Below are 15,212 nucleotides of genomic sequence, written 5' to 3' on the forward strand. Positions count from 1 at the left end.
AGAGAGAGAGAGAGAGAGAGAGAGAGAGAGAGAGAGAGAGAGAGAGACAGAGTGTGAGCAGATGAGGGGCAGAGAGAGAAGGAGACATAGAATCCCAAGCAGGCTCCGAAATCTGAGCTGTCAGCACAGAGCCTAATGAGGGGTTCGAACTCATGGACCACAAGATCATGACCTGAGCTGAAGTCAGATGCTCAACCGACTGAGCCACCTAGGTGCCCCTATTTTACTTTTTATTCAAATTCTAGTTAGTTAACATACAGTGTAATATTAGTTTCAATAGTAGAATTTTGTACACATACAATACCCGGTGCTCATCACAGCAAGTGCCCTCCTTAATATCCATTTAACCCATCCTCCCACCCCACCCCCCAGAAACCCTCAGCTTGTTCTCTATAGTTAAGAGTCTGTTTTATGATTTTTCTGTCTCTTTTTCCCCCCAGTCATCTGTTTTGTTTCCTAAATTCCACATATGAGTGAAATCATATATTTGTCTTTCTCTGACTGACTTATTTCACTTAGCATAATATGCTCTAGCTCCATCCTAATCATTGCAAATTGCAAGATTTTATTCTTTTTGATGGCTGAGTAATATTTCATTGTGTATGTGTGAGTATATATATGTGATATATATTTATTATATCTATATCTATCTATATTTATGTATTTATATATGTGTGTGTATATTTATGTGTGTGTATATAAATATGTATATACGTATACATATATATACGTATATATATATACGTATATACATATATGTATACATATATATATATATATATATATATATATATATATATATATATCTTCATGCATTCCACAGTCAGTGGACATTTGGGCTCTTTCCAGAATTTGGCTAGTGTTGATACTCCTGCTATAAACATTGGGGTGCATGTGTCCCTTTGAATCAGTATTTTTGTATCCTTTGGATAAATACCTAGTAGTGTAGTTTCTGGTTTGTAGGGTAGTTCTATTTTTAACTTTTTGAGGAACCTCCATATTAAATTATAGGGTGGCTGCACCAGTTTGCATTCCCACCAATATAATGTAAGAGGGTTGGTTCCCTTTTTCCACATCCTTGCCAACACTTACTTCCTGTGTTAATTTTAGCCATTCTAACAGGTGTGAGGTGACATTTCATTGTAGTTTTGGTTTGTATTTCCCTGATGATGAGTGATATTGAGCATCTTCTCATGTATCTGTTAGCCATTGAACGCCTTCTTTGGAAAAGTGTCTATTCATGTCTTCTTCCCATTTCTTCACTGGATTATTTGTTTTTTGGGTGTTGAGTTTGATGAATTCTTTATAGATTTTGGATAGTAACCCTTTATCATATATGTCATTTGAAAATATCTTCCCCCATTCCATAGGTTGCTTCTTAGTTTTGTTGATTGTTTCCTTCACTGTGTAGGAGCTTTTTATCTTTATGGAGTCCCAATAGTCCCGTTTGCTTTTGTTTCCCTTGCCTCTGGAGACATATACTACTATATTCATGATAGTCATAAAATTAACAAACACATTTAAATTATTGCCAAGGAGTAACTTAACTCATAAAATATAGTTTAGTAAACAATAGGCTTCCATAACTTGATACTCTCAGTTATTTGGATCAAATTTTCATTGTTCTTAAGGTTAGAAAATGCATCTGCAAACACAACTAGCTATATCGTAGATGACTAATTAGTCTTGAGTCAGTTTGAAAAAGATCCATGTTTATCTGTGAGTTACTGTATTTCTACAATTATAATCATCGTGTCTAAATCTATAGCAATTGATGTAGTAACTGAAATATGATCCTTAAGTTTGCTGTCCTTCAGTGTCAGCCTTTAAGAGTGTTCTGCAGAATGCTAGTATTCCTGTAGATGCTTCTTGGAAAATAAGGTTCTATGAATAAATGTTTAGAAATGTTGGATTCAACAAAGCAAAGCAAATTGTATTATTTTTCGTTTCAGTATCAGTCTACCAGAGGAGTCTTAATTTGAGAACTAAGCTCATTTTTTGTGTGACATCTCATGGGGCTAGAAATATTGAAAGGATATATTTTGGGAAATACAGTTCTATTTTTAAATTTTTTTACATAAAATTAAATAAAACAAAAATCATAGCCCACCTGGCCTTTGCTACTGAGAGGAAGATGGGGGCTGTAGACTCAGATGCTTTTCTGGGAATAGATCGTACTGCCACCAGGCTGTTTCATAAGTTGCTATTAAAATAACATTCCTTTATTCTTTAAACGTGTCACAGGGGAACGCAAACTGAAGCAAAAGATTAAAAGTATACTTGCTAGATACACTAGTAGAAGTAAAATTGTAGTTTTATTGTAAGGTTTAATATACGATGGACTTGAAAAACAGCTAGTTGCAAATCAGAATAATTGTCCTTCTCTTATGAAGTCAATCTGGAGGGTGAAGTCTCTTCTTCTATGTGAATTACTTGTTTCCTTTAAAGAAAAAAAATCAACATAAGGAAATCCCTGAGAGTTTTCTATACAGATGTCTCCAAAAGGGTTATTGCACCAGGTTTTTTTTTCCAATGTCACATAATCTTTGTATAATTTATAAATGATAACAAAGCAATCAGGCCACATTCATAAAAGCCCAGTGACAGATAATTTGCTTGAATCTGAGGATTAGAATTAATTGTCTCTCTTTGTTCCAAGTTTTAAATCTTAGTAAATGATTCACTGCATGTCATTACAGCTTAATATTTGCATGAAATCACAGTTTAGCTGGCATAATTTAACAGCAATTAAAAAGCTATTTAATCGTCATGCAAATTGGTATGAGGGCCCTTGAGTAAGAAGGGTGTCTGCCTTTTTTTAAAAGTATCTCCAGGCGGACAGTTATATACTTGCAGACACCCATAACATAATTGATAATATTCTTCCTATTCATGAAAATATAAGTGAATAATAATTCATGTTTTCCATTATAAATAAGAGAAAAGAGCAACAATATGAATATGTCATTCTGTAGGAAGACCTTTTTATGATAATGATAATGAATCTTTATCTCCCAGGCCTAAGTCTAGGTTGGAGGCAAAAAGCAACATGTGTCCCTTTGCTGTAGTTTGTAATGCCTTCCATATTTTACTTTCTGAAGACAGACGTTTCTGCAACTTTCTGGAACATGAAATGGCATAAAGCAAAGTATGCAGAAACCTTTTAGAAAAGCTAACCACCCCATTTCTAGGTCAGACTTTAGGTGATATACAAACAGATGGCTGAGGCCCCTACCCATCAGGTTGCTTTTATCAGGATCCAACAAAAACAAAAAGGAAAATATAAAATAACAATTCTTAATATCTCAAACCCAATACATAGTCATGCACATTTATGAGTAATGTTATGCTACTGTAACACTGTATGACAGATCTTACTAATAAGTTCCCTATGCTTATTAAGACTATTCCCTACACTGCAACTGCAATGTTTTTTTTTAAAACACATTACCTCCATATGTTAAATCTGTAAGTCTGTTTCTGTTGTACATAGAAAAATGTCCAGACTCATTCTAATGACCCTAGAAGTTTTGTGTTATCCAACCCTTTCTTCTTCCTTTAAACTCACTTCTTGGGTCTACTGGGTGTCTCAGTCAGTTAAGCATCTGATTTTGGCTCAGATCATGATCTTATGGTTCATGAGTTCAAGCCCCACGTCAGGCTGTCTGCTGTCAGCACAGAGCCTGCTTTGGATCCTCTATCCCTTCTCCCTCTGCCCCTCCCCCACTGGTTCTCTCTCCCTCTTAAAAACATACACACACACAAAAACAAACAAAAAGCAAAACCAAAAGTAAACTTAAAAAAAAAAAAAAAACCCTCACTTCTTGCTTTTTCCTTTTGCATTCTAGCCACACTGGAATCTTCCAGTTCCATGACTATTTTAAGATCTTTCTTGACTAAAGAACCTTCTACCCTTAGTATTCACACTCCTCTGACATCTTCCTCACTAAGTCCATGAGGGTTTCTCAGAATGTTTCTCCAGATTAGTTCTCGTGATAATATGTATTTCAGCTCCTTTCCTTTTGATTTTGCAATTGCACTTATTATAACTTGAATTTTATTATTGTTTATATGTGTGTTTATCTGCCATTCAACTAAAATGTAAATAACAAAATCATAATTATGTCTATTACATTCACACTGTAAGTCCAAGATCTAGCAGAGTGTCTAGGACACATAGTAGTCACTTAAAAATATTTATTTCATGAGTAATCACTGTATCTTGAAATCCAAAAGGAGCCTATCCCAAAACTTTAATCTCTTCCTGTGGAAAGAATGTTGTAGATAATTCCCTCCCATCATCTAAGCAAATTTTCTAGATAGCATAAATTTGAGGAATTGTTTTAGATTTCCTTTAAGCTAATTTTTTTCTAAAGAATGGCAGGAATGTTATTTCATTAGTTACTTATTCAATGAATTATTTTTAAAGTATTTATAAAAAGCATAGTCTCTTAGATAAAGGATTCTGTATTATTTCACATATAGTGTGGTGCCTGACACTGAACAGACCATTGGTTAATGTTTGTACAATGAATAATACCAAACTGAGGTTTGAAGTACTCACATAAGTGTAAAAGTTTATTGACACAATTTTAAGAAAAGACTGGAGTTGTTAAAGGATATGAAGTACTCTATGCAGTGTGATCCATATGGAAAAATAGAGATAAAAGAGTCTAATCACCATATCTTATGTATACCCTCCTTTATCCCATCCATATAATACTTTTATTCTATGAAATTGGCAAGGCCTTAGTAAAAGCCTTTCTGCTGCTTCCAGCTTCTCTTTCTCTTCCTCTTCTTCCAAACTCTGTCTACCTAAAACCTATAATTTTTTTCTCAACCTACAAGAAATAGACCCTTAGGGATTGTCAAAGGTGATAAGTGGGAGTTTTATCTATATACTGAGTATAGTATGAAGACTGAAAGACTGAAGACAGTATGTTTTGTATATGTATGTTATTATTTTTCAAACTTTGAAAATGGTGATATAATTATTAAGATGTAATTAAAATCATCACATAATTTAAATAATGTTTGCTTATTATATATTTCAGTAAACAAATTTTCAAAGTATAATTACCATATATTTTGGAGATCTTTGGCTTTGATATTAAATACTCATATTCATATATCAAAAAGTTAAGATATAGACCATCTTCACCCCTAAGATTCCTTTCTTACTAGACTCAATCAGATGTTTTTCACCATATTTCTTTATGGTTCCCATTAGAAGAAAGAGCTCAAACTAATATAAAAGACAAATGTTTATTGATTAAGTTTTCAAGGTAGCACCCTCTCATTCATTGTCCTACACATGTACATTTGTTTTTTAATTGCTTTTCTCTAGGGCCACCTTCAGCTCCTAGGAATGTGGCTTTTAACATCAATGAAACAGCCCTTATTTTGGAATGGAGCCCACCAAGTGACACAGGAGGGAGAAAAGATCTCACATACAGTGTAATCTGTAAGAAATGTGGCTTAGATACCAGCCAGTGTGAGGACTGTGGTGGAGGACTCCGCTTCATCCCAAGACATTCTGGCCTCATCAACAATTCCGTGATAGTACTTGACTTTGTGTCTCACGTGAATTACACCTTTGAAATAGAAGCCATGAATGGAGTTTCTGAGTTGAGTTTTTCTCCCAAGCCATTCACAGCTATTACAGTGACCACGGATCAAGATGGTAAGTTCCACTGCTGTTCTCTCTAAACAAACCCATAATTCCTTTTCGATGCATAATATCCCTGGTGGAATTATATTCACTGAGGTGCGGTTGTATACTCTATATGCCAAAGAAGTGATTTTCTGGTTGTTGTTCATACTGCTTCCTAAGGTCCAGAAAGATATTTTTTTATTAGTAAGGTTATTTAGTAACTTATTAGTAAGGTTAATTAGATATAAGGCTTCTCTCTAATGTTTATGCATTGCTTTTGATATAATCCTATACAAATACATCTTAATGAGCAAGTCCATATTAACTTACCAACAAACATCAGATAAAAAAAATGTTGCTAAGTGAATTGAAATTTAGTTATTCCACTTATGGTGCCATTTCTTTTCCATATCAAATAAAGCAAATAGTAAGAATTAATATTAATTATAATGCATATCTATGTTGTAAAAACATCACAGCTAACATGTTTAACTATTATCCACTCTGAAAAGAGCAAAAAAAATATCCAGAAATGAATCCAAATGCTGTTTTTAGGTACCATTTGTAAAAAAGTAGTTACATTGTCTTTTTTTAAAACTCCAATTGCTTTCAGTTAAATGCCCCCATCATAACACTATAGATTTTTACTGCAACATAGTTAGGCAGGAATACCCCTATGATTTTTATAAGTGTGTATTTTCTTTAACTCCCTCATAAACATGATTTATTGCAGTACATGACAGAGTAAAAGCATCAGAGATTTTAAAAACTCCCTTTGAAAAGCATTCATAAATTATGTGGACACACAAAGAATTGTCTCATAGCAGAAAGTATTGTTATATATGAGCATATATATATGAGACAATTTGTAAAGAAAGATAAAACTATTCTTACACATTGTATTTGTTGGCTAGCTCTGCTTTAACAAATTCCATAGACTATGTGGCTTAAACAACAGAAATTTATTTTCTTATAGTTCTAGAGTTTAGAAGTCCAAGAATAAGGTGTCAGCAAGGTTGATTTCATTCTGAAGCCTGTCTTCATTTTACCTTCATTACTACTTTGAAGGCCCTGTCTCCAAATACAGTTATGTTCTGAGGTACTGAGGTTAGAATTTCAACATATGAATTTTGGACATGGGGGTACATTAAAGGCAGCAGATGGTGATATTTAAAATAGAAGTATATTGAAAGTGTTGAAATACTACTCAGCAACAAAAAGGAACAAATTATTGGTACACATAGCTTAGATGAACTTTAAGCCAATCTCAAAAGGATGCATACTGTGTGATTCACTTATATAACATTCTTCAAATAACATAATTATAGACATGAGGAATAGATAAGTGGTAGCCAGAACTGGGATTTGGGAGAGAGGGATATGGCTATCAAGAGCAGGAGAGAGCTTTGATGATAATACAGTTACATATCTTTTGTGGTGGTAGTTACATTAAGCTACATATATGATAAGTTCATAGAGCTACATACACACAACATGCCCAGTGGATTTTACCAATGTCATTTTTCTGCGTTTGAATTTGTACCATAGTTATGCAAATAGTTAATACTGAGGAGGCCGAGTAAAGGGTGTATGAGACTTCACTATACATATTTTTATGAAACTATAATTATTGTAAAACAAAAAGTTAAAAAAACATTGCTAAACCTGTAAAATGCACAGAAAGAAAACTTTAACATTTTACTAAGAACATTATAGATGAATGTGACTTTTGTTTAAAGTATTACACATAAATTCCCATTGTCAGTAATCTTCTATTCTTCTAATAATCTAATAATCTATTAGAAATGCATCTAATAAACAAAGCAAAGCCAAATAGTGCCATAGAATCATCATCTTTGTATTTACCATGCAACTTTCCCCTTCATTTAGCAAATAGTTACACACCATAGAATTTGCTTTATGGCTATTAAAATGGAATTCCTATTTCCTCTTTTTTTCCTCTTCTTTCCCATTGTATCAACAAAATCTTGTCAAAGTATCTTCAGGATAAAACAGATTAGGGTCTTCTGTTCCTCTCAGCATTAGCAGATTACTTCTAAGGCCTTTTGGCTGTAGCTGGGTCAAAAAATACAACTCAGAACAATCATTCTTAACTATAGGGTATATATATAATTAAGTTGAGGGATAAAGACAGTGTATCAATTTAAATAAAATATATATGTAACTGTGTTTACATATTTTCATACATATTATATTCAGCAGCCTTTCATTCTAGGGTTAGAAGAGTTACTTAGTCTACTCTTCCACTTAGCGGAAAGACAGAATATAATTGTTTCTCACTTTTAAAATGATAGAATTCATTAAAACTATATTGCTGTGAGGACAGAAAGTTAATTAGGCACAAAACAAAATATAGTATCCATATGTTGAGATGATACATTCTGGAAGGATAATATTATTAAATAGTCCTCCTCAATTAATTTTATTTGTTGAAGAGTATTAAGAAATAATTATTGATAATTTAATTTAACTGTATTTTAGATATAAATAATAAAAATAAAAATATATTTAAATTTTATTTGAAAAGTACATAAAGGACCTAAACTGAGCTAAAATACCCAAAATATTTAATAAAATATTATGACCAGCAGGAACAAGATAATTCTCACCACATTTATTCAACATAGTACTAGAAGTCCTAGACAGAGCAATCAGACAATAAAAAGAAATAAAAGGAAACAAACCTCAAGAGATTTCTTAATGATAGAGAACAAACTGAGGGTTGATGGAGGGAGGTGGGTGGGGGACGGGCTAGATGGGTGAGGGGTATTTAGGAGGGCACTTGTTGTGATGAGCACTGGGTGTTGTAGGTAAATAACAAATCACTGAATTCTACTCCTAAAGCCATTATTGCACTGTATGTTAACTATTTAAAAATAAGTTAAAGAAAGAAAACAACTTACATGAAGAAAATTAATTATTTCATTTAAAAAAGAACAAAAGAAATTGTGATTTTATATATATATATGTATATATATTATGCAGGCATAAAAAGGGATAACATCTTGCCTTTTGCAACAACATGGATGGACCTTAAGGGCATTATGCTAGGTGAAGTAAGTCAGAGAAAGACAAATACTACATGATCTCAAATGTGGAATATAAAAAACAACAAAACAACAAAACATGAGATCATAGATACAGATAATAGATTGATGGTTGCCAGAGGCAGAGGGTGAAGAGTAGGAAGAATAGGTAAAGGGAGTCAAAACTTCCATTTATAAAATAAATGTCATGGAGATATAATGTACAACATGGTGACTATAGTTAATAATATTGTATTGCATATTGGAAAGTTGCTGAGAGTGTGTCTTAAAAGTTCTCATCACAAGAAAAGAAATTCTGTAACTATATGTGATGATGATGTTACCTAGATATTGTGGTGATCATTTCATAATATATACAGTTATATAATCATTATGTTGTACTGCTGAAACTAATAAAATGTATGTCAGTTATGCCTCAATAAAAAAGTACAAAAAATAAAGACCTAAAGATTAAAAAAAGAAATAAAAGGCATCTAAATCAGTAAAGAAGTTAAGATTTTCACTATTTGCACATGACATGACACTACATATATATATGGAGAAAACCCAAAATACTCCACCAAGAAACTATTAGAATTGATAAATGAATGCAGTAAAGTCACAGGATACAAAGCAATGTACAGAAATCTGTTACATTTATACACTAATACTGAGGCAGCAGAAGGGGAAATCAAGGAATCAATCCTATTTACAATTGCACCAAAAATCATTTTATACCTAGGAATAAACCTAACCAAAGAGTGGAAAGACCTGTACTCTGAAAACTGTAAAACACAGATGAAAGAAATTAAAGGCAACAACAACAACAACAACAACAACAACAAAAAAAAAATGGAAAGATATTCCATGGTCATGGATTGGAAGAACAAATGTTGTTAAAATGTCTACACCACCCAAAGCAGTCTACACATTTAATGCAATCCCTATCAAAATATTAACAGCATTTTTCACAGATCTAGAACAACCAATCCTGTAATTCATATGCAACCACAAAAGACCCCAAATAGCCAAACCAACCTTGAAAAAGAAAAGCAAAGATGTAGGCATCATAACAAAACTGTAGTGATCAAAACAGTTTGGCACTGGCATGAAAACAGACACATAGATCAGTGGAACAGAATAGAAAACCCAGAAATGGACCCACAAACATATGGCCAACTAATCTTCAACAAAGCAGGAAAGAATATCCAATGGGAAAAAGACAATCTCTTCAACAAATGGTATTGAGAAAACTGGACAACATTCAAAAGAATGAAACTGGACCATTTTCTTACACCATATAAAAAAATAAACTCAAAATGGATACAATGTAAGAACTGAAACCACAAAAATCCTAGAAGAGAACACAGGCAGTAACCTCTTTGACTTTGGCCATAGCAACTTTTTTCTAGATTTGTCTCCTGAGGTAAGGGAAACAAAAGAAAAAATAAACTATTGGAACTGCATCAAAATAAGAAGCTTCTACACAGTAAAAGAAATGATCAACAAAACTAAAGGCAACCTAAGGAATGCAAGAAAGTATTTACAAGTGATATAGCTGATAGGGTTAGTATCCAAAATATATAAAGAACTTATAAAACTCAATACCCTAAAATAAATCCAATTAAAAATGGGCAGAAGACATGAATAGCCCTTTCTCCAATGAAGACATACTGATGGCCAACAGACACATGAAAAGATGCTCATTATCACTTACCATCAGGGAAATGCATATCAAAACAACAATGTGATATTACCTCACACCTGTCAGAACGGTTAAAATCAACAACACAAGAAGCAATTGGTGTTGACGGGATGTGGAGAAGAAGGAACCCTCTTGCACTGTTGGTAGGAATGCAAACTAGTGCAACCACTGTGGAAAACAGTATGGAAGTTCCTCAGAAAGCTAAAAATAGGTCTACCCGATGATCCAGCAATGGCACTACTGGCTGTTTACTCAGAATATACAAAAACACTTTCAAAGAGATACATACACCCCTATGTTTATAGCAGCATTATTTACAATAGCCAAACTATGGAAGCAGTTTAAATATCCATCAGTTGGGGCGCCTGGGTGGCTCAGTCGGTTAAGCGGCCGACTTCGGCTCAGGTCACGATCTCACACTCCGTGAGTTCGAGCCCCGCGTCGGGCTCTGTGCTGACAGCTCAGAGCCTGGAGCCTGTTTCAGATTCTGTCTCCCTCTCTCTGACCCTCCCCCATTCATGCTCTGTCTCTCTCTGTCTCAAAAATAAATAAACGTTAAAAAAAAAAAACATTAAAAAAAAATATCCATCAGTTGATGAATAGATAAAGAAGATGTGGTGAATATATATATGATGGAATATTATTCCGCCATAGAAATGAATGTAATTGTGTCATTTGCAATGATATGAATGGAGCTAGAGAGAATAATGCTAAGAAAAATAAGTCAGAGAAAGATGAATACTATATGATTTTATTCATATGTGTATATTAAGAAACAAAAAACAAATGAGCAAAGAGAAAAAAAAGAGAGAAAGAGTGAAACCAAGAAACAGACTCTTAACTATAGAGAATGAACTGATAGTTACCAGAGGGAAGATAGTGGTGGGATGGGTTAAATAGGTGATAGAGATTAAGGTGTGCACTTTTTGTGATGAGCACCAGGTGATGTATGGAATCGTCGAATCAGTGTATTGTACACCTGAAACTCATATAACACTGTATGTTAACTGGAATTCAAATAGAATCTTCAAAAAAATAACAAAAGTAGACATATGCAGGATGACAGTTAGCTACTGAATATTAAAATACATTTATCTTGCACTAACAAAAAATATATTATGACCAGCTTTACAAGTAAGTATGAGTGACTGTCTCCAGGTCAATTTTGAGAAATACCAAGAAGGCCTTGTCTCATTGTACCTGAACTTCAGACAGTAGAGAATCACATCTTTAAAAATGAAAATGCTTTTGGGGCGCCTGGGTGGCGCAGTCGGTTGAGCGTCCGACTTCAGCCAGGTCACGATCTCGCGGTCCGTGAGTTCGAGCCCCGCGTCGGGCTCTGGGCTGATGGCTCAGAGCCTGGAGCCTGTTTCCGATTCTGTGTCTCCCTCTCTCTCTGCCCCTCCCCTGTTCATGCTCTGTCTCTCTCTGTCCCAAAAATAAATAAATGTTGAAAAAAAAATTTAAAAAAAAATGAAAATGCTTTTAAAAGAAAAAAAAAACAAAAGAAAAAATAATAATAAAAAATTTAAAAAAAGAAAATGCTTTAAGCAAGGGGAACAGTATAAAGTAACTCAGTCTGTGTCTGTGCATGTATAAGTTACTCTTATCATATCATATCCGAGTGTTGGGTATAAAAAGGAGCTAATAGTAACTAGTTTCCTAGAGCCAGACTTCAGACGTCATAATGTGTGTCAGCCTTTTTTATAATAAGATAATAGTTTTACTATTGCAAATTGAAGAAGGCATGTTTCATCATCCCACTTGAGTCTCTTTGGAACATCTCCTTAAAGAAACTTGAAACACTTTCCAAAGTTATCTGGTAGATAATACATTACAATTTTGTTGGACTAAGGGGACCAGAGTCAAAGATTTTTCTTATTAACTGTAGGTTACATATCATCGTTTTTATACTAAAATGGAACAGTGATACATGCTGTTCATAAAACCTTTAATTTATTCGACATATAGACATTGATGAATGAGCCCTTATGAACTTTACACTCTGGTGGGGAGGCAGATAATAAAAAAATAGTTTGACAAATATATAATTAGTATGTGGTAAGTCCCACTACAGAGAAGAGCAAGGTGCTCTGAGTCTTCTCCAAGTCTGGGGAATGAAGTTTCCCTGAGGAGCTGACATTTATATTAAGTTTTGTTTTGAGAGATGAGTAGGCAAAATGAGATTGGGATGGACAAAGAAAAGGATTCAGAGCAGAAGGAACCAAGCAAAGAAAGGGTAAGCAACTGAGGGATTAGGTAGTGATAATTAATGTACCCAAGTTATCTAAAAAGTTGATATATTGCAGAGGCACAGCAGGATTTGAGGAAGGGACTGAAGATTTAACTTAAAATGTGAAGAAATGAGTGGTGAGTGTCTGTAAAATAGCCAAGACAAGTTAGGGAATAACCATTTAGCAGAAGATGCTGTTATATTATCAGGGCTATAAACAGGGAAAAAGAAAATCAGCAAAATAATAATATTGTTTATGAGGTGACACTTGTAGGAGTAATGAAATAAAATATTAGAGACAACTGTATTATCTTTTCACCACTTTTTGTGTGTGCAGTGTGAAACATGGAGATAAAGAGAATATATTATTTGAATTGCCTTTTCTTTAATGTAGTTGACTAATATGTATATATCTTTTCTTATTTTTAAGAAATATTAAGGAAACCATATTAAATAACCCTGACTTAATTGTTTGTTCTCTGTTTACAATTAAACAAATATTAAAAAAAATCCAAATCACTTAGAGCCACTTAGCTGTAGTTAGAAGAAACATTCCTTGATTATTCTGATTCCAGTCGGTTAAATAAGATTATAGATTTAAAACTATGACTCCCATAATTAGGAATCTTTGCAATAAACCTTAATTAACTGACTTCTACAATCCCTCAGAGCTATTTTTGCAATCTTCTATTTTCATAGTTTATTTAAATGGTCTTTAAAAGTGTTTCATTTAGAAAGCAACACCTAGAAAACATTTTATTTTAATCTTTAGTGCATGATAGGAAAACTAAGGTGTGTAGTGCAGTAAAAGGAATTATTGAGCTCATAGACAGTAAAAGAGAATGTTAATCATGGATAGTCAACCTGAAACAAATTGTGTTTGTAGATATCCTGACATCTGCAAAAACCTTTAGGGACCATGTTGAAAGTGAAAGAAATGCTAAATTACAAACCAATTCTGCTGATATTTGCTAACGGGTCTTTAAAGCAATTCTTGTCAGAACCAGGTTGTCTAATTCCTTGGTTTCTTAAAATGTACATTTAACACTCCTCTCTCTGCCATTGGATGACTATTCTGCATAGGTCTTGCCTTAGGCTCATATTTTGGTTGGAGATTTCGTATATTTGCTCAGGCAGCAATAATTAATTGAACTAGCATTGAAATAGATTTAAATAAACCAAATTCTCATATATTTATAAACTTGAGATGTCTATTTGATTTATGGTTTGCTTCATTTTGGAAATAGAGTCTATCTCAAATGCCAACCTTTTATACATTGTTCGAGTAGGTAATTAGGGACACTGTAAACATTCATTCATCTTTATGTCTGTATTTTAAATTATTTTATCTCAGGATATCTCTCACAATCCTGTCAAAATTATTGACAACAAATACTTATTTTTCTAGAATCTGTGCAAGTCTACTCAAAGTAAAAAAAAAAAATCAGTATGTTTTAAATGCTTACTAAATATACGTTGAACACAAGCTAATGGTATAAGTTTCTTCAAAAAGGCAATAATGATAATTTAAGAGAAATGCTCTATTATTTGTATTTTTCATATTTCTTAAACACAAGAAAATTACATATTAAAAAAACTACAAACACCTTATATTGAAGGATAAAACTTTCATGTCCAAGAAGTGTTTCTTTTCTGAAAAGTATACCGGATATTTTATTTATGGAAGATAATTGAAATGTCTGTCTAATTAATCAAAACTAAATAACTTTATGGCCCAGCCAAATATTAACTTATAATAGAGTGTGGATGATTATAAACTTTTCTTACTCCTGAGAACTATCAAATTACTTCCAAGTCTAGTGCCTTTTTGTAGCATGCATCTTTTGAGTAATCTAGAAAAGGCTCTTAGACTTTAGAAGTTAATTTGCTGAGGTTAGTCGGTGCCTCAGTCCTCAGTCAACAAATGAAGAAATTGAACTGCTCCCAGTCACCTATGTTCAATAGCACACATTTTTATATCTCACTGAACCATAAATATGTATTTTTTAATATTTTGCTTTTCCAGCCAACATGTGAGCCTCTTGAGAGCAAAGATGATGTGTTTTTGACTAAGAATATTCTCAACCTACATTGTCTGTATTGATTCATAAATCTGTTGACTTGCATTAACAAAAATAGGAGATGATTTGAGTTGGCTTGCATTCATTAACTTATCCATTAATTCATTCAAAAATATTTATTGAATATTTACTGTGTGCCAGGAACTCTTATATGAACTAGTGGTATATAGAAAATAAAGGAGAAAAACAAATAAACAACAACAACAAAAACCAGTTAAGTGTCCCTGCCTTCATAGATACCATATTTTAGTGGCAAATAGTGATATGTCCCAATAGGAGATTTGGAAGAAAGAGAAGGGGGCATTTTACATGGGGAAAGCAAAAATACCTTTCTTTTTTTTTTTTTTTAATTTTTTGTTTTTCAAAAAATACCTTTCTTGATAGCATAACACTTGAGCAGATCATGAGTTGAAGAGAAAATCTGTGAATATATAAAAGACTTGCAGGCAGTGGGAATAAAAAAGGGAAAAAATCTTAAATTTAAATAGAAATT

General features: G+C 33.2%; 1 protein-coding gene across 6 annotated transcripts in view; it reads left to right on the forward strand.

Moving 5' to 3' along the window:
• Positions 1-15,212, forward strand: part of EPHA6 (EPH receptor A6) — an 868,919-nt gene that overhangs the window by 379,486 nt on the left and 474,221 nt on the right. For all 6 annotated transcript variants that reach the window (XM_040484252.1, XM_040484254.1, XM_040484253.1 and 3 more), the window contains one exon: positions 5,348-5,683. In XM_040484252.1, coding sequence (XP_040340186.1) covers positions 5,348-5,683 — 336 coding nt within the window. The remainder of the gene's footprint in view (positions 1-5,347; positions 5,684-15,212) is intronic.

This window comes from Herpailurus yagouaroundi, unplaced genomic scaffold (assembly GCF_014898765.1).
Source record: "Herpailurus yagouaroundi ecotype Mexico unplaced genomic scaffold, PumYag 162, whole genome shotgun sequence".
In the NCBI taxonomy this organism is placed as follows: domain Eukaryota; kingdom Metazoa; phylum Chordata; class Mammalia; order Carnivora; family Felidae; genus Herpailurus; species Herpailurus yagouaroundi.